Source organism: Canis lupus, chromosome 23, assembly GCF_011100685.1.
Source record: "Canis lupus familiaris isolate Mischka breed German Shepherd chromosome 23, alternate assembly UU_Cfam_GSD_1.0, whole genome shotgun sequence".
NCBI classification, from domain to species: domain Eukaryota; kingdom Metazoa; phylum Chordata; class Mammalia; order Carnivora; family Canidae; genus Canis; species Canis lupus.
Window position 1 is genome coordinate 6,053,191 of NC_049244.1, and position 20,387 is coordinate 6,073,577.

General features: G+C 41.1%; 1 protein-coding gene, 1 long non-coding RNA gene and 1 other non-coding gene across 27 annotated transcripts in view; 2 read left to right on the forward strand and 1 right to left on the reverse strand.

The window, feature by feature from the left end:
- The window catches only part of ARPP21 (cAMP regulated phosphoprotein 21), a 155,673-nt gene that overhangs the window by 96,964 nt on the left and 38,322 nt on the right, over positions 1-20,387 (forward strand). For 21 of the 25 annotated variants that reach the window (XM_038570345.1, XM_038570349.1, XM_038570346.1 and 18 more), the window contains 4 exons: positions 809-990; positions 1,875-1,979; positions 2,904-3,164; positions 7,345-7,471. In XM_038570345.1, coding sequence (XP_038426273.1) covers positions 809-990; positions 1,875-1,979; positions 2,904-3,164; positions 7,345-7,471 — 675 coding nt within the window. Of the gene's footprint in view, positions 1-808; positions 991-1,874; positions 1,980-2,903; positions 3,165-7,344; positions 7,472-20,387 lie in introns of those variants that run through there. The other 4 variants (XM_038570359.1, XM_038570361.1, XR_005376835.1 and 1 more) reach the window with 2 other exon arrangements.
- On the reverse strand, positions 4,014-20,166 carry LOC111091863. The gene is made up of 5 exons (XR_005376837.1): positions 19,802-20,166; positions 18,947-19,088; positions 8,889-8,936; positions 5,014-5,203; positions 4,014-4,171 (listed from the first exon to the last, which is right to left on the reverse strand). It is a non-coding gene; the product is annotated as an uncharacterized LOC111091863 (long non-coding RNA).
- Positions 8,031-8,088, forward strand: MIR128-2 (microRNA mir-128-2). The gene has a single exon (NR_049285.1). It is a non-coding gene; the product is annotated as a microRNA mir-128-2 (primary transcript).

A 20,387-nucleotide genomic window follows, 5' to 3' on the forward strand; every position in this document is an offset into this window, starting at 1 on the left:
TTTCCAGTAGGCCTTCACTATCTCAGCCGCAGAATAGGGAGATGATACTGTCCTTCCTCCCAGAGTCATGCTGAGGATCCAATGATGCTATTTTGCAAACCATGAAATACTCCTCAAATAATAGTAATAATAATAGTGAGCCATTCCATTATTTCAAAAAGCGAAACAATGCATATTTGCTTCACCATCAGGAGATGATGTTGTGATACTTTTATTATGCATAACCTTTAAAATCTAAACCCCTGTCTGCTCATTGTTGAGTCTGTTTAGAGGAGCGAGTGTGTGGATGTGGCATATTCTGTTGTGTATGTATCAGTAGAACCGACCACAGTTCTGAGTTGGTGCAAAGGCCAGTGGAAGCAAAACAAATGTATTAGTAAATAACGTGTAACCCAATGTAGCGGGGATGGGTAGAGGGAAAGCGACCCTATCTCTCAGTGTGTGCAATCTTGCTGATAACGATGAAGTGCAGGCAGCAAACACATGGCTTCATGAAGATTGCTTCTCCATAGGCCCTCTCCGCTAGGCGCCACTGTACACACATGCACTCAGCCTTGGCAGATCTTTCTGAAGGCAGTGGATTTAGTTGTTGCTTCTTAAATTTCTCTGGGCTTACGCTGTTAGCTAGCTTAATCGAACAGGTCATAAACAGGAAAGTCTTCACATTGGTGAGGGTTCTGGTGCCCTGGATTTCCACTGCCCTGCCCCTTTACTTTAGGTTACTTGCTGAGTATCTTATCAGCATGGTTTTTCCTGCAAAAGGCGAGACTGAGAAGCTCGCCTGAACCCAGCTACAATTCCTTTGCAGGCCAGCCCTTCGTGAATCCTGATGGAACCCCTGCAATATACAACCCCCCCACCAGCCAGCAGCCCCTGCGAGGGGCAATGATGGGGCAGTCCCAGCAGCCGCCACAGCAACAGCCTTCTCCTCAGCCACAGCAGCAGGTGCAACCACCCCAGCCACACATGGGAGGCCCACTGGTCACTCAGGTAGGAGCAGGCTGGAAGGTGGGGAGGGGAAGTGTTCCAAGACAAAGGCTGTGTGGTCCTCAGAGCAGTAAAAGGTGCCTTAGAAAGAGGTGATACTTTCCATTGGGGCCACCTCCACCCACTCATAGATAGATAAATCCTAGCAGCCTAGGGCCCTTGATAGCAGGTTGATAAGATTTCATCTGGATCCTTAGGTTTAGATAGACATGAATGCCCCATCCAATGATTTGCATGGTGAGCACGCTGCAGTGGCGAAAATGAATGCCAAGTTTTCTTTTAGGTCTAGATGCTATTTTTATGCATCACGAGCCTATCTTGGAGACTGAAGTCATAACCCCAACCAGGCCTTTGTATTACCTTGCTCATTCATTCCCAACCTAGACCAAGTGCTCATGTCTGCAAAGGGATGATATTAAATGCTTTACAATGGGAAGGACAGAGACCAGTTAATTCTGAGGTGGCCTGCCTGTTCTTCAGGACATGCAGAGTGGCCCTCCCTCCCTAGAGCCACACATGGAAATTGCCACAGAAATCAGAGTAGATTGCTAGAGTGAACTTCGTTTGTAATTTTTTCCCTTCTTTCTTGTCCCTGGGCAATATTCTTAGACCAAATAGATTTCACTAACAACAATGACATGAAAAGTATGGCAGTAACTTCTTAAAGTGGTGTTCACTCCGAGAAAACATGCCTCCTGCAAGGCTGGCTGGCTGGTCTGCATGGCTTTGACTTTCCACTGGTGGCTGGTTTTCCTCTCTGGAGTGCACTGAGCCAAGAGGATCTGTAGGGTGGTGTGGGTGGTGTGTTTCCGATAAGACAGACTTCCTGTGGGATTTCCACCCCCAGTGCTTCCCCATTACCTGATCAAGCTTTTTCTTTCCTCCAGTCGGTGCAGGGGCTGCAGGCTTCCTCCCAGTCAGTGCAATACCCAGCGGTCTCTTTTCCTCCCCAGCACCTCCTGCCTGTGTCTCCAACGCAGCAGTTCCCCATGGTACCGTATTACCTGCTTGTGACCTTTCCCCTGAGACAGCATGTTCATGGGCTTTCTTCCGCTCCTGTGCAGGGCTGGCTGATGCTGGGTGGGTGCCCTGGGCTGACTGCGACAGGGCGTGAGTGAGTGTCTCATTCCAGAACACTGCAACCCATCTCCAAAATAATGGTTTCCATTCTGTCGTCTGCCCCATGTTTGCTGCTTCTGCAATTGGGTACCCTTTTAAGAATTTACCAGCTGAGCAGGAATTGAATGCCCTGGGAGTTAGAAGCCAGAAGTAGAGAGACACATGAACTCTGTGTGATGGCTTGGGAAACAGCCTAAAGTCAGTTGGGGTGGTTGTCACTCTGTGCTACTGATGCGGGCGATTCCCCTGGCTCCCTGACCCCCCACTCTCCCTTCCTTTCACCTCAATGCACTAAGTCCCTTTGGACACCGAGAATGAGCATTGGCACTAAATTTCAGGCCAGGCCAGTAAAAAATACTCCCTGATAAGTGATGACACCGTGGTGGCTCCGTCTCTGCAGCAGCCATGGGTAATGGTGAATACAATCCCTTCTGCCTCTCTCCAGAAAGCTGAGGATGTGGTTACTCCTGTGAAGCCTAGCCAACCCTTCAGGACAGGACACCAAGCCCTCTTTGCCTCAGGGCCATCCAGAGGAGCTTGAACCCTTAGTTAAAAAATAATGATTTATTTTTCCCATTGAAGGAGGGAGATTTTGCCAAATGTTTACCATCTCTGATCCTCTGGATGATTAAAATCTGTTGTCCCTTGTTATGTTCTCTTGTTCTGGGCAGAGAATTCCTTTCTGTTATTGTTTTCAATTTGTACACCCTCCCTCACCCACAGTGACAAGCATGTGGTTCATGTGCCTCTCCCATTACTGAGCTGGTCTTGCCAATTTCCTCTTTGTTTCTGTGCAGAGAGACGATGTGGCGACACAGTTCACCCAGATGAACCTGAGCCGGCAATCCTCAGGAGAGACTCCTGAGCCCCCACCTGGTCCTGTCTATCCGCCGTCCCTCATGGCACAGCCAACCCAACAGACAAGCTACGTCATTGCCTCTACAGGCCAGCAGCTCCCTACAGGGGGGTTCTCAGGCTCTGGACCTCCCATCTCCCAGCAAGTCCTCCAGGCCCCTCCCTCACCACAGGGATTTGTGCAACAGCCTCCACCAGCACAGGTAAGCATGCTTTTTCTTGCACCTGTGACTTACAGCTTATCTGTTGGGTATTTTGACATCTACATGTCCACTTCCACATGGATTATCACCAGATCAGCCTGTGTTGCTCTTTCTGGTCCATATTGATATCTCCCACGTATCGGACCTAGTCTGTCTTATTCAGCAGTTGTGCCAAGCTGTGGTGCTCAGAAAGTAAGTTTAGTGAAACTGACCCAGCTGCCCGTGATACAATGAGGGAATGTCCCATTTTCCAGGTTGTGGGTATGGGAGCCGCAGGAAAGCATTCCCTCCTGTGCAATGTCTTGCTCACTGGATTACCTAGGAATTGAAAGCACGAAGGAAGAAGAGAACCTGCTCCTCAGGGACTTTCAACTCTCCCCTGATGCTCTCTAGAAATGTGGTTTTTCCTTAGGCATTTTCTGGAGCTAATCTGGTGCTCCAGGCAGGAGCTCCCCTATGAATAAAAAAGAGGAAGCTAAAGTGGACATCCACTGTCCTTTCCTCTCCCAAGGGGGAGGCAGAGCTCCTACGTGCTCTCACAGGTAGTCATTAATCATATTTAATTGACTTGAGCATGTAAGACACCACAGATCACTGATTTTTACTGTCTTTTTGAAGACTGATTATCTGTTACTGTTCACCACCAAACATCTCTGGTGCTCTCCTGGGTATCCCTTGCAGAATATTGCAAGTGATTACTGTCAAGATGTAAAATGCACAGAGGCATTTTCTGGTCCATTTTCAAGGCACATATATCCCAAGCAAATCCCATCCTAATTAAGAAATACTGCATTGGATGAGCTGTTTAAAGTACAGTGTCACCTTTGTATTATTTGTTTCACTGCCTTAACATATTGAATAAATTATTTTATTTTCAAGCCATGCAGAACCCTTCACCATGAAATGGCTTTCATTCAGTTGTTCATTTTGTTTTGGATGATTAATTAATTGTTCATCTTCAGTTGTCTTCTCTGCAGTATCTCTTTACTAGGAGGATTTAAGGAGATCTGAAAAAATAATTTTAAGTTACAGGAGAAAGGGCCTCATTAATATATTAATTATTTTAGTAATAAATTAAATACTTTCAGTTTAATTAATGGGAAAAATATTGTAGCTCTTTTATCCTAAACAGCATCTAAGTGTTCTTACCCATTTCTGCTATCAAGGAGAAGAGCTGGAAGATATTTAATTGGAGACTTTTTAAAAGGCTTTAAAAAAAAAATCCTTGATGAATGAATTTCAATATTAGTGCACCACAGGAGCAAAGACAACTCAGAACCCCTGGTGTGTCTGCAACAGAAATGCTTTCATCTCTTCTTCAAAAGATTTAGAAATAGAAAGGGAGGGGAGTAGGAAAAAAAACCCAAAACAGAATGTTCATGTTTCATGGTCAGTCTGGACATCCATGAACTTCTTAGGTACAGGATATAATCCATTGTGAGTTTCAATTTAGTAAACATTTTAAAGCTTGCTTACTCAACTATGGAACAATGAAAAGAACTCGAGGTATAATCCTCAAGCATATGGAAATACATGAAATGCATGCAGAGAGTGAACCTACTTAATAACCTTGAAGTCAGTTTTGTCTGCCGTGTTATGTAGGCCTTCTGAGCACCCCCTGGAAGGTTAAGGAAGAAACACATGGAGAAGGCAAAGAGGGACTTGAAGAAGGTGGGGAGAAGAGGCTTTCTTCGTTTTAAATAAGGCTCCTTCTTCTTTCTCATTTATTTCCTTCCTCTCCTAATCTACTCATAATTTGGTTCTCCATGTGTTTTAAAGTATACATAGTTGTTGAAAATATACATTTTCTCCTTTTGGAAGCTATCTTTACTGTTTTATCCCTTCCAACCTTTCATTTGGATCCTTTGATGACTCCTCTTGGTCCCACTCAACAGCTTGCTCCATGGAGGAGGATGAGGGTGAGCCACGTGTCCATGTCCCATTTGCTTCATATAATTGGGAGCTCTAACTCCTCAGAGCTGACCAATGCTCTGCTTGGGGGAGGAACTGGATGGAGGTGATCAAACCTCTAGCACAGCCTGTCAGGGTTTCAAAGAAGATAGGGTGGGAGGAAAAAACCAAGAACAAAACAGGACAACTACGTACTAAAAATTGAGGCTTCCCTCAAGACATCATACTTTCATCTAAACCATTAGTGCTCATCAGGACTTTTTCAAGTGTTTGAACTCTGGCCCTCATCCGTGAAGGTATTTTCATGTTTCATATTGAATGTGAGAGAAGAGCCCTAGGATTGGGTAACATATTTATGAGCTTATATTGAACCAAGTCAAGAAAGGATTCCATAAGCAAGGAAACAAGTTCCTTTCCTAAAGGAACAAACTTTTATTCTTCCCAAAGAACATAGAAATATAGGTACATGAATAAATTCCATAATAGTTGTTCTTAATTTGAGGAAGGATCTGATGCATAATGGTAGTAATCTTTACTAGCACCATGATTTACCAAAGCATAACTAAAACCTGTTAATACTCTAGGATTATTTGGGTTTTTATTGTTAACTGCCTTACAAAGAAAGGGAGGAATAGGAAGGAAAAAATCACTATAAATAAAATGTACAATCAATTAGTTGCCAGATACTGACCCATGTTTGATGGAGACTCGTTCAGTCTCTTACCCTTGGATATCCATATTGCCAGTCAGAATTATAATTCATAAAAATTCTGGGGCACCTGGACTTGGGTGGCTCAGTGGTTAAGTGTTTGCCTTTGGCTCAGGTCATGATCCCAGGGTCCTGGGATGGAGCCCTGCATCAGGCTTCCTGCGGGGAGCCTGCTTTTCCCTCTGCCTGTGTCTCTGCCTCTGTCTGGGTGTCTCTCATGAATAAATAAAATCTTTAAAAAGAATTCATGACAATTTCATGGGTTTGCAGAACCACAGCTCAACACAAACTAAGTTATCTTTTGTTCCTACTTTATGGTAAGGCAGGAAAACAGTATGTGTGTTTCAATTGCAAGATTGAATAAAAGTGTTTCCTATTTGACATGCTCAAATCAGAAAATAAAATACCCATTAAAATCACAGGTGTCAAGTAGAGATGGCTGGTAATTTTATTTTGTGCGCATGATACTTGTAGGATGTGTCCTGATATACATCTGTCTACACTTTAAAGAAGATGGTAGAAGAATGGTCAGAAGCCCAGAGATGAAAAAAACCTTTAAGATTAATAAGAGATCAGCCTTAATATAAATGAACTGAGGCAGGCAAGAAAGCCTTTCAAGAAACATTTGATTGGAATCTTATTCGAAGTAATTAGAATATTATCAGACATTCCCAGTCACTAGAAAGTGACAGCAGGTGACATAAACAATATTTTATACATCATTTCCTTTTATCAGATTGAACATAAATTCTTTTGGATACTGGCTATGTGCAATTACTCCGCCAAGTGCTTTGACAGACTTGACCATATTTTGTAATTCCAACCCCCTGCTCCTTGCTGGCTAGAGATTAGCAATTTTCACATCTCACTTGTGTATCCATTAGAAAAATAATTCATGTTAGATAGAATATTTAAAACTACCATAAACTTTTTGTTGTTGTAGATGACTGTTTCTATTCACTCTTGTTTCATTTTGAAAACACAAAATCCACTGTTTTAAGATAACAACCATTATGCTGCTCTCGACTAGGTCAGCAATTAGAGCAGGACTCAGCAAGGCTGGTTCAGCTCTGCTTCGTGTGGTAATGGCTCCAGCAGCGTGACTGGGGATGGCCTTGCTCACATGGCCAGAACATCAGTGTAGGCCATCCACTGGATGCCTGTCTTCTCCACATGGCCTCTTTCTCTAGCAGGATGGCCTAAACTTCTTTTTCTGATGACTGGGTGCTCCTCTTGTGTGTGAGCAGAAGTGCAAGTCTTCTTTAAGCACCTGGCTTGCAAGTCTCAGAAGTCACTATTTCTGCCTCAGGACATTGGTCAAAGAGAGTCACAGAATCAGCCCAGATGGCAAGAGCTTGGGGGCTAGATTTCACATCTTCATGAGAAGGGTAATATGCATGCATGCGCACATAGAGCAGGGTGACATGTTTGGTGGTCATTGCCATCTTTACAATGTACTGCAGTCATGGTACATCATAACATGACCATATATTTCTGTTTAAAAATGTTACTTTTTATACATACATTTCTCATCCCCTCTGGTTTTCCTCTCTTCCACAGATGTCTGTGTATTATTATCCATCTGGTCAGTACCCTACCTCAACCACGCAGCAGTACCGGCCCCTGGCCTCAGTTCAGTACAGTGCTCAGAGGAGTCAGCAGATGCCACAAACAGCACAGCAAGCAGGTACTTAGAATCCGTTTTCCATGTCCTCCCCTAACCCAGTGATTTTTGCATGTAAATCTCTCAGCTGTCCTCTTTGGATGAGTATCCAAGCTTGGCAATTTAAATTGCCTCATTTCCCTTACCCAGAGAAGATAACCGAGCATTGGATTAATGCTGTGTGGAAAAGTAACAGGTACAAGAAGGTGAAGCCCTCGTCACTCTGGCACCCCAGACATGCATGCTAAATACAGCTTCCATAAATTATTTTTGGATCTTCTTAGTTTCTTTTAAACCAGAGTGCTGACCGCATCCTTATCTTCCTAGTTCATACCTTTTCTTTCTTTTCTTTTCTCTTTTCTTTTCGCTTTTGTTTTCAACTTGAAGAAAATCCTTCCCCTGTTCCTAAGGCTAGAGGGGACCAAGTTAGGTTGTTTCTATACCATCCTAAAAAGTCCTGTCTTTAGAAGAAGGCCCCTGACACTGCAGCCCATGTCCCGGTGGAACTCTGACTCCATGGCTCACTTTCTCGAGGGCCACACGCCTCCCGCCCAGAGCTTGGCAGCCACTGTGCAGTGGGAAGGGGGGCCGATACACTGTACGAGAGTGAGTAGCAGGTCTCACAGTGAACCGGTCTCTTTCCCTACTGTGTCACACTCCTAATGGCATGCCAGTGCCCAGAGAGCAGCAGGAACCCAGCAGGGCTGAGTGACTTGTGCTAGGGAGAGGCTTGTGTCCTTCCTGATGACCACCCTGCAGGGGAAACCACTAATTGCCATGCCGAAGACCGCCTGACTGGGAGACTCTGCCTTCCGTAAGTAGGTTTTACTACAGCACGTGCTCCCAATGCTGCTCCTGAACGGCTGGCTGTTCGGCCATCTGATCTCTATGCTGATTATATGTATATGCATATGATATGTACAGACATGTGTGGTGTACAGGAGGTGTGCAATTTTTATGAGCTAATAATAAGCACAGTCCTTGCCAAGGGCTAACACCAAGAGCAGACACCCCAAAAGTATGAATGCAGACACGACTAGCATCTTATCAGATTGGGGAAATGCCTCAATTTTTCTGTATCATAGATAGGTAAATACTCTTTAGTTCATCTCATGGCCTATTTAAAGTCTGTGGGAGAAGAATTAAAGAAATGTAGAGCAACCAGCCAGATGCCCTTTTGTTTCAACACTGTAATAGTTTGGGGGGAAAATACATATTGACTTCTGAATTGACTTTACATTTTTATAGCAATAAGAAGACAAAAGGGTTTAAAATAGTTACTTGAAGAAAAGAGTTGGTAATATTTTCTCTGATTGTTAGAAAATATTATACTTCTATCACTTGGTGGTAACTATGCCATGAGGTTAGGTATGTACTCTAGTAATGTGGCTGCTTGCATTCCTCCTGCTAATGTTTGCCAGAGTGAATTTAAGACTCCTACCTGCTGGTCCAGAGTCCACTGTGAAGTTTTCCTTTTGGCTACCAATGCCTGTAGAAGAAAGATGCAGATGTCTAATGATAATGACTGACTAAATTTTAGTTTACTGCCATTATTTGAGTTTCCTAAAGAGCTATTTCAGGGTTGTGTTAGGGTATAGTTCCTATGCAGGCGTACGGTTACAAACATTCTGGAACTTACTAAACCTGGATACACCAGGTCTGTGTGAGGGGCTGAGAAAGTTGGATGACTATGTTCACTGGGCAACAGAAGTAGACTTAGGACAAGCCTCATGCTCCTCTTGATCCTTCTCCACTAACTTTGTTAGTGAGTGTCAACACTAGTGAGAACATTGTGACATTTTTTATCTTTTTTAAAACGTGGTGGGAGAATTTGGGGATGCAGAAGCTCCCCCCAATCTAACCAATCTACAGAGACCTAACTGGCCCCAGCTACATTCCATGGCAGCCTGGAGGCATTGACTTATCCTGTGCTCCCACCTCACCATGGAAATGCCCCCTCCACGGCAATGTAATGACACTGTAATTAGAAGGGTGCATTTTAAAGTAATATCATATCCAAAATAGAAGTGCTTCAGGTGGCAAGGAGGTGAGTGGAGCTAAGGTGGTCAGTAGGGACTGGGGAGATCATGTGTGAATGATGTCCTCCTGAAAGTGGCAGCATCAACATACACATGAGACCTTCAAGCTCTTGGCATTTGAGACCACGACACCGATATCAGCCTAAGATCTCAATACAGTTTCCACCACACTGTCGAATTTACTAAAGGTTTGGGAAGACAGATGGTGTCCCCTGGCATCACTAAGAATCACCTCTGCTAACAAAATCCTGGTAATCCAGCTTAATTCAATGGCTCCTTGACAGTACATGACTATAGCTAGGAGGCCTTTTGCTGAGTTTAGTGACACTAACAGAGACTTCCCAAAGGAACATGATGGATACCTGGGGGAGCCACATTTCCTGGAGGAGCTTGAGGAAAGGCCCTCTCTCTCTGTAAATCGATCTTGGGACCAGGGTTGGGCTGGCACCATCCCACAGTGATGCCCTGACTTGCTCTTGCCCTTCCTTCCACCTCCTGCTCTCTTTCCTCTGTGATCTGACCTTCTCCCACCTTCATCTGGTACTGATTAGCCTGCTTACAGTAAGCTCCACATCATGTGGTTAGGTGTTAGCATGGAGCAAATTTGTCTCAGTTATAACCAAATGAGAGTTTGCTTCTCAACACTGTTCTTAGTCTTTATTTAATTGTAGTGAAAAGCATCCCTTTGTCCTACATTCTTGACCAAATTGAAATCTCCATGAGTCACAACACCTTTCCTAGGCCCTAAGATTACACACAGTGAATTTTTATAAAGAAAATCAGATACTCCACAACTGACTAAATAGGACACCTGCATTACCCTGAGGCTCAATAGGGGTATATAAATTCTTCCTCCTGGTGATTTTGGACTCTTTACACTAACAGTGGGTGATCAAGGTGCTAAGCATCTGGAAGAAGAAGCCTACACTTCTTTATAAACAAAATTTTGAAGGCATTAAGTGATAGATTTGAACAGTAATCTTTGAATTTTGTAGCTGTGCATACAAGGTAAATAAAAACCATTAATAGAGAAGTGTCTCTAATGGAAAAAAAAGATGTGTTGTCAACTTAACGTTATCAGGTACCCACACAGTGAAGGTAGATCATTTTCTTTACAAGGCAGTTGTTGATGACTGGAAATTGCATAAAAAGACACTTATCGGGTTAGAGCTAAAAAGGCTGTGGTTTTCAAATCCTTCCAGCTTTGAAAGACTTAGAAGCAAGGGTGTCCCACCTGAGAACAGGTGGCTGTCCCAGGGGTCAAATACCAAAATAAAGTGCTGATGAGCAAGCCTTTCATTTCATAATGTTTTAGGCTTTCTTAGTTAGCATATCACTTTTACTTAATACCTATGTTGCTATGCCTTTATCCTGGTTTAAAAACATTTTTAAGGTCACAAACATGTTAGTAGTAATTCTAGCCATCGTCAGTTAGGTCTCTAATGTGCTAGTTGCTATGCTAAGTCTTTATAAACACTGCATTGCCTCATCCCCACCACAAATTTACAAGGGAAATAGTAGCTGTGAACACCCCTGTTCAGAAATAAGTTACTTAGGGTCCCAGGGTTGATCAGATTGGGAGGACAATCCAGGCTGGCCTGGTTTTAAACTTGCACATTAACCACTTTATCATAATCCTATGAACAGAGTTACTAGTGTTGCCTTTATTTCCTGTCATGGACAATCACAGAGAAATGAGCACGTTGGCACTAAACCAGCAGGCCCATGTTTCGGAGGTAGATAGCATTTAATTAATTACCCAAGTACGCAGTTTGACTAATAGCAGAACAAATGGGGGAACTCTGGACTTTGGCTCCCAACCCACCACAGGCTTTCCTATTCCTGTGCAGAGCTGGTCACTGACAGCAAATGACAGAGCACAGCTGAAACATTTATGTGCGGATCACATATTGAAAAGAGGGAGAGAGAGAGAGAGAGAGAAAAAAAAAAAAGAATTTGTCTTGAATCTCGTCTCCAAGTCCAAATTCCCTTCTCAGTTTGACTAAAAAAGAAGTATAGGTAGCTTCATTCTCCATTCTCCACAATCCTGCACGTTTCCTAAAAGCCACAAAAATGGGCTTGTAGGGCCCTATACACTTGCCTAAGTGGGCATGTAGAGATGAATAAGTCCTGGTTTGGGTGTCAGGATAATAATGGCCTCAGAAAATAAGTTGGGGAGCATTCCCTCCTCTTCTGTTTTTTGGAAAGAATTGTGTAAAAATGGTGCTGACTCTTCCTTAAATGTTAAATCCTCCAGTGACCCTGTCTGAGCCTGGGGATTTTCAGAAGCATTATTTTTTACTTTTCATGTGAATATAATTCCTAGAGCCTTTAATTATGAAATTGTTATGGTTATAAGAGTATTCAGGTGATCTGTCTCACTTTTGCTGAGTTTTGGTCCTCTGTGGTCATTGAGGAATTGGTTCATTTCTTCTAAGTTGTGGGATTTATAAGTGGAAGAGTTATTAGTGGTTATTTCTTTATTATACTTTGAATGGCTGCAGGATATGTTGAGATATCCTGTTTTATTCTTACTGTTGGTGATTTTTAAATTCTCATTTCTTAGTTTTGTAAGTCTCACTAGGTTTATCAATTTCACTGATCTTTTCAAAGACCTACCACTATATTTCATTGATTTTCTCCATTGTTTTATTGTTTTGATTTCATTGATTTCTGTTCTTGCCTTTTCTATTTTCCTGCTTCTGCACACTTTAGCTTTATTTTATATTGCTTTATGTAATTTCTTGAGGTAGGAGGTGAGATCATTGTTTTAAGACTTTTTCTCTTTTCTAATGCCAGCATTTTGTGCGATAGCCCTGCTTTAAGAGTGTGCCACATATTTTTATGTGCTTTATTTCTATTTTCATTCATCTGTATATATATTTTTTATTTCCTGTGAGATTTCCTCCTTGATCTATGGATTATTTAGAGGTGTTTTGTTTAATACTCAAGCATTTGGAGGTTTTCCTGTTGTATTTCTGTTATTGATTCTAGACTGATTCCATTACAGTCAAAGAATATGCTCTGTATGATTTTAACTCTTAAAAGATTGTTGAGGTTGGTTTCACGGACCAGGATATGATCTAAACTCCTGAAAACAATTGGGTATTCTGCTGTTGTTTGGTGGAATGTTTTAGACTTGTCAATTAAAATCCTGTCAGTTTATTTTGTTGTTCAGATCTTCTGTATTTTTGCTGATGTTCTGCTTACTAGTTCTATCTGTGGCTGAAAGGTGATAGTCACGACTCCAGCTCTAAGACTTCCTCCAGTCCTGACATGAATCTCAAGGCAAAGGTTACCTCCAGTTTCTCTGAAGTCCAAGGATGCAGGGGAGACTTTGAAGTTATTCAAAGCATGTTATCACTTTTTTCCTCAAATAATTAAGACATGTTTGATTCCCTAAAAAAAAGAAACATTCCATGAAAATATCTGGAAGGTAAGACCCTATGACCAATGAGGTATGGGTAAGCTGTTCCTAGACACTGTTGTCTACATCCCTCACGTGCCAGGCTTTAGCACTTTTCTTAATGCCAATAATGTTACTTTAGGTTTAGGTAGAAGAATAATATGGAATACTGTTTACAACAGGCAGTCCAAAACTGCTGATTTTCTTGTAGACCAGGAGAGCTTGGATTCTTAAATGTCATGAAAGTAGAGTAATAGGAAGATAGACTGTCAGCAGAGCAGGAAGGGGGGAAACACAATACTTGAGGGAACCCTTAATTCGATTAGTTTATAACTGCAGCAAATCCTTTGGTGTAGATTATGAAAACTCTGGAGATGCCTCTTACCTCTGCTTTTTAAATCCCTTTCCTGGCCATTCTCCCACTCCCAACCATCTGCTGGATCCTTCATTTGGGTAAAAATCAGTTTCATAGAGCAATTTCCATGAATATGTTTTACTTTTCAAATTATAGCTCAGAAGGAAACCATGAAAAATAAGTCTTAAATATTGCATCATATTGCAAAAACCTGTGCAGCTTTTGTAGGGCTTCCTTAGACCTATTTAATTTACTCCTGCTCTGGTTCCGTCAGGGCTCTGTGTTGGGTCAATGACGAGCCAACCCACCTTGCAAAGCAGAGTTGGAATCCTTGCAGGAGACAGTGACAGAGGTCTTCAAAATTGTTTGAGCTGCTTTACTAACTCTTTCACTAGTATTTAACATAAGCCTCACTTGGATTTTCTCTTACACTCTGCTGAACAGCCATCATGAGGTATGAATAGTAGAGACAGAATTTAAATGTTCGTTTGGTTAAATGAGGAAACTGTGGAAGGTCGGCCTCCTGCTCAGTGGAGTCTTTCTTGTCAGAGCCAGAAAGGGGGCTTCTACTACCTCCATCTTTATAGATTCAGTGACAAATGTAGGTTTCAGAAACCCAGCAGACTTACTCCGTGTGACAAAGTCTGATTGTGAAATTCTGCCCTTGGGTATTTGAACTTAGTACCACATGCAGGTTATAAGGAGAGCATGCAAACAAGAGTAAAACAATATCCAGAATATTTGGAGATGTGTTATCACCCCTTCCACTTCATAAGACAGAAATCAGAGTATCCCCACCTCTTAGAGTATTGTCTTTCTCTGTCCTATTAAAGAGGAGAGACAAAGCCTTGCAACAGGCTTCCCATTGTCCCGTTAATCAGAGAGAAGAATGATGGATGCAGATAAAGAATTTTTGCCATGAATTCAAAATATATGTCAATTAAAAGCTTACGGAAGAACACCCAGGGAAGAGAAGACCAGGGAAGAGAATGTTAGATCCTGTTTGTTATTTTGCTAACTGATGATGGGATAACAGAATAATCCAGGAATCTTTAGGGACACATAGACCTTTAGGATATAGATTGCATTGATTCAAACCTCCATTCTACATATGCAGAAAACCTTTTATGTATAGGGAGTTCTTCACTGAAGAATCATAGAATTGGAGGGTTCAGCCTGTCAGAAATACTAACTATATAACAAGCCACTGGATTTTTCCATGCCTCTCTGGATTCTTGAGAACAGCTTATAAATGCCATTCTCACCACCTCACATGTTGTGGGTTTATGAGGGAGGGTTACTGTAGCCAGTGCTGCCCCAACTTCAGTGAGCATATACACCACCCAGGATCTTGATCAAATGCATATTTTGACACAGTAGTTCTGGGGTAAGTCCTGAGATTTAACTTTTCGAGCACACTCCTAGGGGATGTGGATGCTAATGGTCTGCCATCTGGAGAGCAATGTCATAACAAATTTTTAATCATGACTGGCCTGTGCATAAGGTGTTTCAAAGGGAAAAAAAACCTACCTAAATTCACTCTTTGATTTAACATCGTTTACATTTCAGGCAAAAATTAATACTTCACAGTTAGCATATGACTCTTATGAATTATAGCTAGTAAATATTAGAATTAGTGTATTCATGTTTACAGATCCAAATTTTGAGATAGACAGTAAATATAACATGATTGCACTACACAGCAGCACTCAGAAATGTTGAAAGAATGAATAATGTGTGTACCTCTTTTCAAGTTAGCATGAACACAGCAAGTTAGGTGGCTGTGTGTATGTGTTGATGTGTGTGAGAGAGAGATGAGAATTTGGGAAGATGTAAAAGGCTAAATGGAAATATCTTAGCCATCTCAAATATTGATAAAAGCAAAACTGTAGTTAAATGTTATGAAATCAGATAGAGAGACAGCCTAACAAAATAATCACAGCAACAAACAAATACACACATTTTTCAAAGTTCAGACATTTGCCCGAGAAATAGGTCACAGATCCTTTGGGCCACTTGCAAGGGGATAGTATGGTTAGTTTTTTTGTGTGTGCTGAGAAATTTAGGAATCTCTTTTTCCTTTTATTTCTCTCATTTTTTTTCTTTTTGATTTAGAGATTTCTATAAATTTAAAGGAATAATGTTCCCATCAACACTCATTTCAGCTGACTAGTTTTGAAAGTGTTCAGATGGCAGGGAATAACCAGACCCTGAATGTTACTCAGAGCACCCTGTGTTCAAGGCAGCTCTTTCCTTCAGTTAGTTCTCTTTTGAGTGTTTAACAAAGGAATGGACTCGGTGGCATCTCTGGCAGGAAGATGTCATTTTCTGTGACACATGTATATTTGAAAATAGACCAAAGCCACAGTTCCTTTCCTGATAGGCCTGCATTGAAGTTCAATAAACAGCGTATGTTTAGCTTTTTTCTTCTTGTAGTAGTACTATTTTTGTTGTGATAGAATATTGTTCATAATAACATCTCCTAGTAGGAAAAAGGATTATTGTCTCTTTAATGTTCCTGAAACACATTTGGGATGGGGCAAAATGTACCTTAATGGAGTCTATAAATTTATTTAACCAGAGCACTTGCGTGAGGTTGACAGTGAATCCAGTATTTTTAGTGTGACTTATTAAGGAGTGCCAGTGCGGCTGAGAGGAGTTTTATCTTTGAAAAGGCGCTTCTCTTTCTTTGTTCTTATGATATTCCTCCCCTTGACTTTTTTCCCCTTGGGGATGGAGAGAGATGGATAGAGGGACCATCAGAGCTAAAGAAAGAATTTGGAAAACCAGTGTGATCAATAAGATACATTAATTTCTAGACAGTGGGATTTTCTTTTTTAATCGTAAATCACCTTCTCCAAATTTGAAAGTTTTAAAAAAATTTTGTCTAATTATCCTATGTATGATTTACATTGCATGTTAATGTTTAAAATCTTATTAATTTATGTATTTTAAATACATTTTTAAAAAACATATAACCAGTAATCACTCAAAGAAGCTACGGAGAAATTGTTATACTTGACCACCTTGAGGAAACCATTCTCCATTCTTACCTTGGGTGTCTGCTTTATTATGTTACTAAAAGCAGAGGGGGTCGATTATCAAAGAGTTACACGGGATTTAATTGTCTGATTTCTGTTAACATCAGTGGAAGTCACATGGATAAATCCTTGTGGAACATGCTGTTCTGAAAATACAAGTCTGGAAAAGGTTTCTATGGAAATGTTCGTGTGTTTCTTTCATTAATTGGTCTATGTATTCCATTTACAAAAATGGGAATGAGAAGTATTAAGCTGGGGTTATGAGAAAGGTTAACATTATTAGAGCAATAATAGGAATCATGCTATTTTTAGATCTGAAAGTCTTGTAGGTTAGCAAAACGATATAGATGGTCAGGTCCCCTCTGTCCCTTAGGCGGTTATAGTAAAAGGGACTTATTCAACATGTTTCTAAGAGTTGCTTGGCACTTTGCATTTTATGTACCTTTTGGTGTTTACACACTCATTTGTTTTTCAGTTAAGCACTACTGATGTGGTTAGGATTTCTGTTTTCCTATAAAGATGGGGAATAAGACATATCATAGCAGTATCTTATTTTTTCTTGTATTATTTAACCAAAAGTGGAAGCAGTGGTTTGTTAGAAAAAAAAAAAAAAGAAAGATTTGGATTAGAGATGGAAAGGAAAGAAAGGTGGCAAGAAAAGCATACACATTATGTTTTTTTTTTTTCAAAATTCTGACATTTCTGTGCAGCTTTCCTAAGAGAGAATCTGAACTCTAGAAAAAAAAAATCTAAACCCAAACTACTAGTTCCAAGTGGTCAGGTTTACCTGGTGGTTTCACAGACTTAAATGAAGAGAAGTTAAGATATGCAGTCTTGGCCCAACCTTTTAATTTTCACCTCCTTTTCTTTTCTGTTAATATGTTGCCAATTTCTTATTAATTTCTACAGAGAGCTATGCCTCCGTGGATAAATTGCCTTATTTTTCAGCCCCTCCTTTCTTTGGAAGCACTTTGTTCTTTCAGTTCTTCTCCGCATTCTCTGCTTCCCTATCTCCAAATCTATCTTCTCATTTTATTAACTTTCTATCTTTAATTCTCTGGACCTCTCTCTCTCTTTTTTTTTTTGTTTCTTTTCCTTATAATAAATATGCTTTTCACTCTGAACTGGGTGATTTTCATATCATGCTTTAGTTGTCTGCATTTCTCCTCATTTTAATTTATTAAACTTATTTCCATCCCACACACTCCTTTCCATTATGAGATAGGACACCTCACCTCATTCCTCCAGAGATATACATGATGCAACATTCCAATGATTAAAAAGAAGATGCTGGGTTTTCCCCAGCTTCTGATGAGGTGGCATCAAGAGTTCCAACCCGTCATCTCTCCACCCTATTGTCCTGAGAGCCAATATAAAGTTACCCTCAGGGTTGGTGACTTAAAACTCAGAAATTTGTAGTGATAGAAAAAGGGAAAACAACACAAGAATGTTATTTTTATTTTGTTTCCCAAGTTCAATGATGCAGTGGTGCCTACAGGAAATTGTCAGATGATGTTTAAATTTGTCATTTCCAAGGGGTTCACTATCACTTAGATATTTTGGTGTTCTTTCTTTGAACAGAAAGCAGCGTACACATCATTAAATTTAAAGGACACGACCTCAGAAGTCAGAAGCCCTGAAATGTACTGTTTCTGAAATTCTTTCTTCTTTCCACTACCTTCAGATGCTGCTTTTTGTGAGGATGTAAATGTATATTCAGTAAAACCAGTCTGCTTGGACTCACACATGCTCATTTGCCACTTCCCCAGACCATCAGCATAAGAACAAATTCTAATCACCCCCTACAGCCCCGAAATGTGGGGCTGTCCATATGAGTGGTTCATAAACATTATATAGTTCAGAACTAAGGAGTAATCTCTATAGCCCAAGAAGGCTAGAGGATTGTGTGAGTCTAGAAGTAGTATAATTCTAGAAGAAGCACAGTGACTGCCACCTCACACACCCTCTTTAGAGCCGGTGGGTTGGGGCGGGGGGGGGGGGGCGGGGAGGGTGGTTTGTATGCTTACAAGTAGGGTCACTAATTGATTCAGCTGTTACAACATGATTCCATGGCACAGGCATTTCTGCACATCTGTTCTTTGGAAGAGCATGTCAGCAGCATGCAATAGCCTTCACACTTACACTCTCATCCAAATCCTTGAAGCTGCCACAGACCTCCCTCTGGGGTCTCTCCCAGGTGCTATTCCCAGTTGCCTGCTGACCCTCCCTGGCTGCCATGATGGTTTTGATGCCCTTCAAGGACTGGCACCAATCCCTAATTGCCTGCTGACATCTTCCTGATTCCTCACTATTTCCTTGAAGGCACCTAGAGACTCATAATTGAATTTTCAACATTCTCCCAGATGCTCTTACTCTTGTGTTTTATTCTTATTTTTGTATTAGGTCCAGCACCATTGCACTTTTCATGAGCCATGTGGGTCATAATTGCTTTGAGAATAAGAAATTCATGGCAGAAAGAGGAGCCAGAATAGAGCCCCAAACACACTTTGCCGAATGCAGGATAGTGCAGTGTAGCACACATTCCAAGGTATTTTAAGAGCACGCAGTAGAATTTGCTGAGCCAGCTCCATGCAGGCATTGCATGCATTGTTTTCCAACAGTAGCAACTTATCAACAAATATCACTCTAATTACTCACCTATGAGTGTTAGCCAGAGTGTGTGGTATTACATTGAGACGATCAGAAAGCTTGAGGCCCTCTTCCGCGAATCTTGATGGACACCTTGATTTCCCCAGTTGAGACTAACTAGATCTCTCTGGTCTGAAAGGCTCAGCTTCTACTGTGGAGGTGAATCAAAAAGAACAATACAAAGTATGAATCTGAGAGAAAAGATCCTGCCTTGCTGAAAATTGTGGCAAAAATTAGGAGGAAGAGAAGGTTCTAATGGGTAATTCTTGTTTTCTTCTGCATATGTAATTTTTATAGACTGTCCAAACAGCACAGTACTTGCAGTAAAGAATGTTTTAAAAGACACAAAAACTCCATGCCAATACAATAATGAATTATTTTGTGTCCTCTTTTTCTGCCTTTGAGCCTATATATGTACACATGATAGACTCACATGTGTATTGCAATCATGGGTCATGCCACTTCCTTATTAATATAGCATTTTTACTCACTCGAAACTCATTTTATACTTGCATGTAAACTGATTCTTCCAACATTTCTGTGGCATTGTCTTTTTTAGAAGTAAAAATTGTATTTGCAGATGACACACATAGTTACATAAAAAATTCTAAATAGTATACAAAACAACTACTAGAACTCGTTAGGGAATTTAACAATACTGCAGAATATAAGAACAATATACAGGAATCACTATTTAACATACAATATTTTTATATACTGGCAGAAAACAAATGGAAAATTTAAAGATTCAGTTTGGAATAGTATGTGTGACAATTTTAATAACAATGATGGCAGTCACCCGGCTCCCAACCTTGTAGGTCCAAGAGGCCCATGGCATTGCCTCAGTCATTGGGAACTACTCACAGTTAGCCCCAAACACCCCACAGAGTCTTCTAGAATGACAGCAATTACAGCATGAAATATTCCCAAAGCAGTCTTTACATTCCTGGTTTCTCCTTCAAAGGAAAAGTATATAATGGGTGGAGGGGGGAGCTTTCAATCTTTCAAATCTCTCATTTATCTACCCTATCTAATTTCCATATCCAACAAATATTTCATAATAAACTGTTGTTATTGGCTTCCCAGTGCTCTCCAAGCGAGGAAGACACCACAGAAGCTTCAGGGTATTTTTCCACCTTCTGTCAGGTGCTTTTGTCTTTTTAATTTTCCGTTGTTAAAACTGATGCAATTCAAGGAGCTCACACTCTTTGAGTTGGAGTCTACTTCAAGTGCCTCTGTGAACACTACACAAAGGAGACGGTTTCCTTGGTAACAGGAATGTGGCAAAAAAAAATGTGCTCCCTCCCTCCTTCCTACTGCCCCTCTGCACTGCTGTTTGCCAGGCACAGAAACTACCATTCAGACAAGAATCCCTGCTCTTGATCAGCTAGCCATTGAGTGTGAGGCACCACTACCAACCTCTTGCTCTATTTCCCCATCAATGAAAACA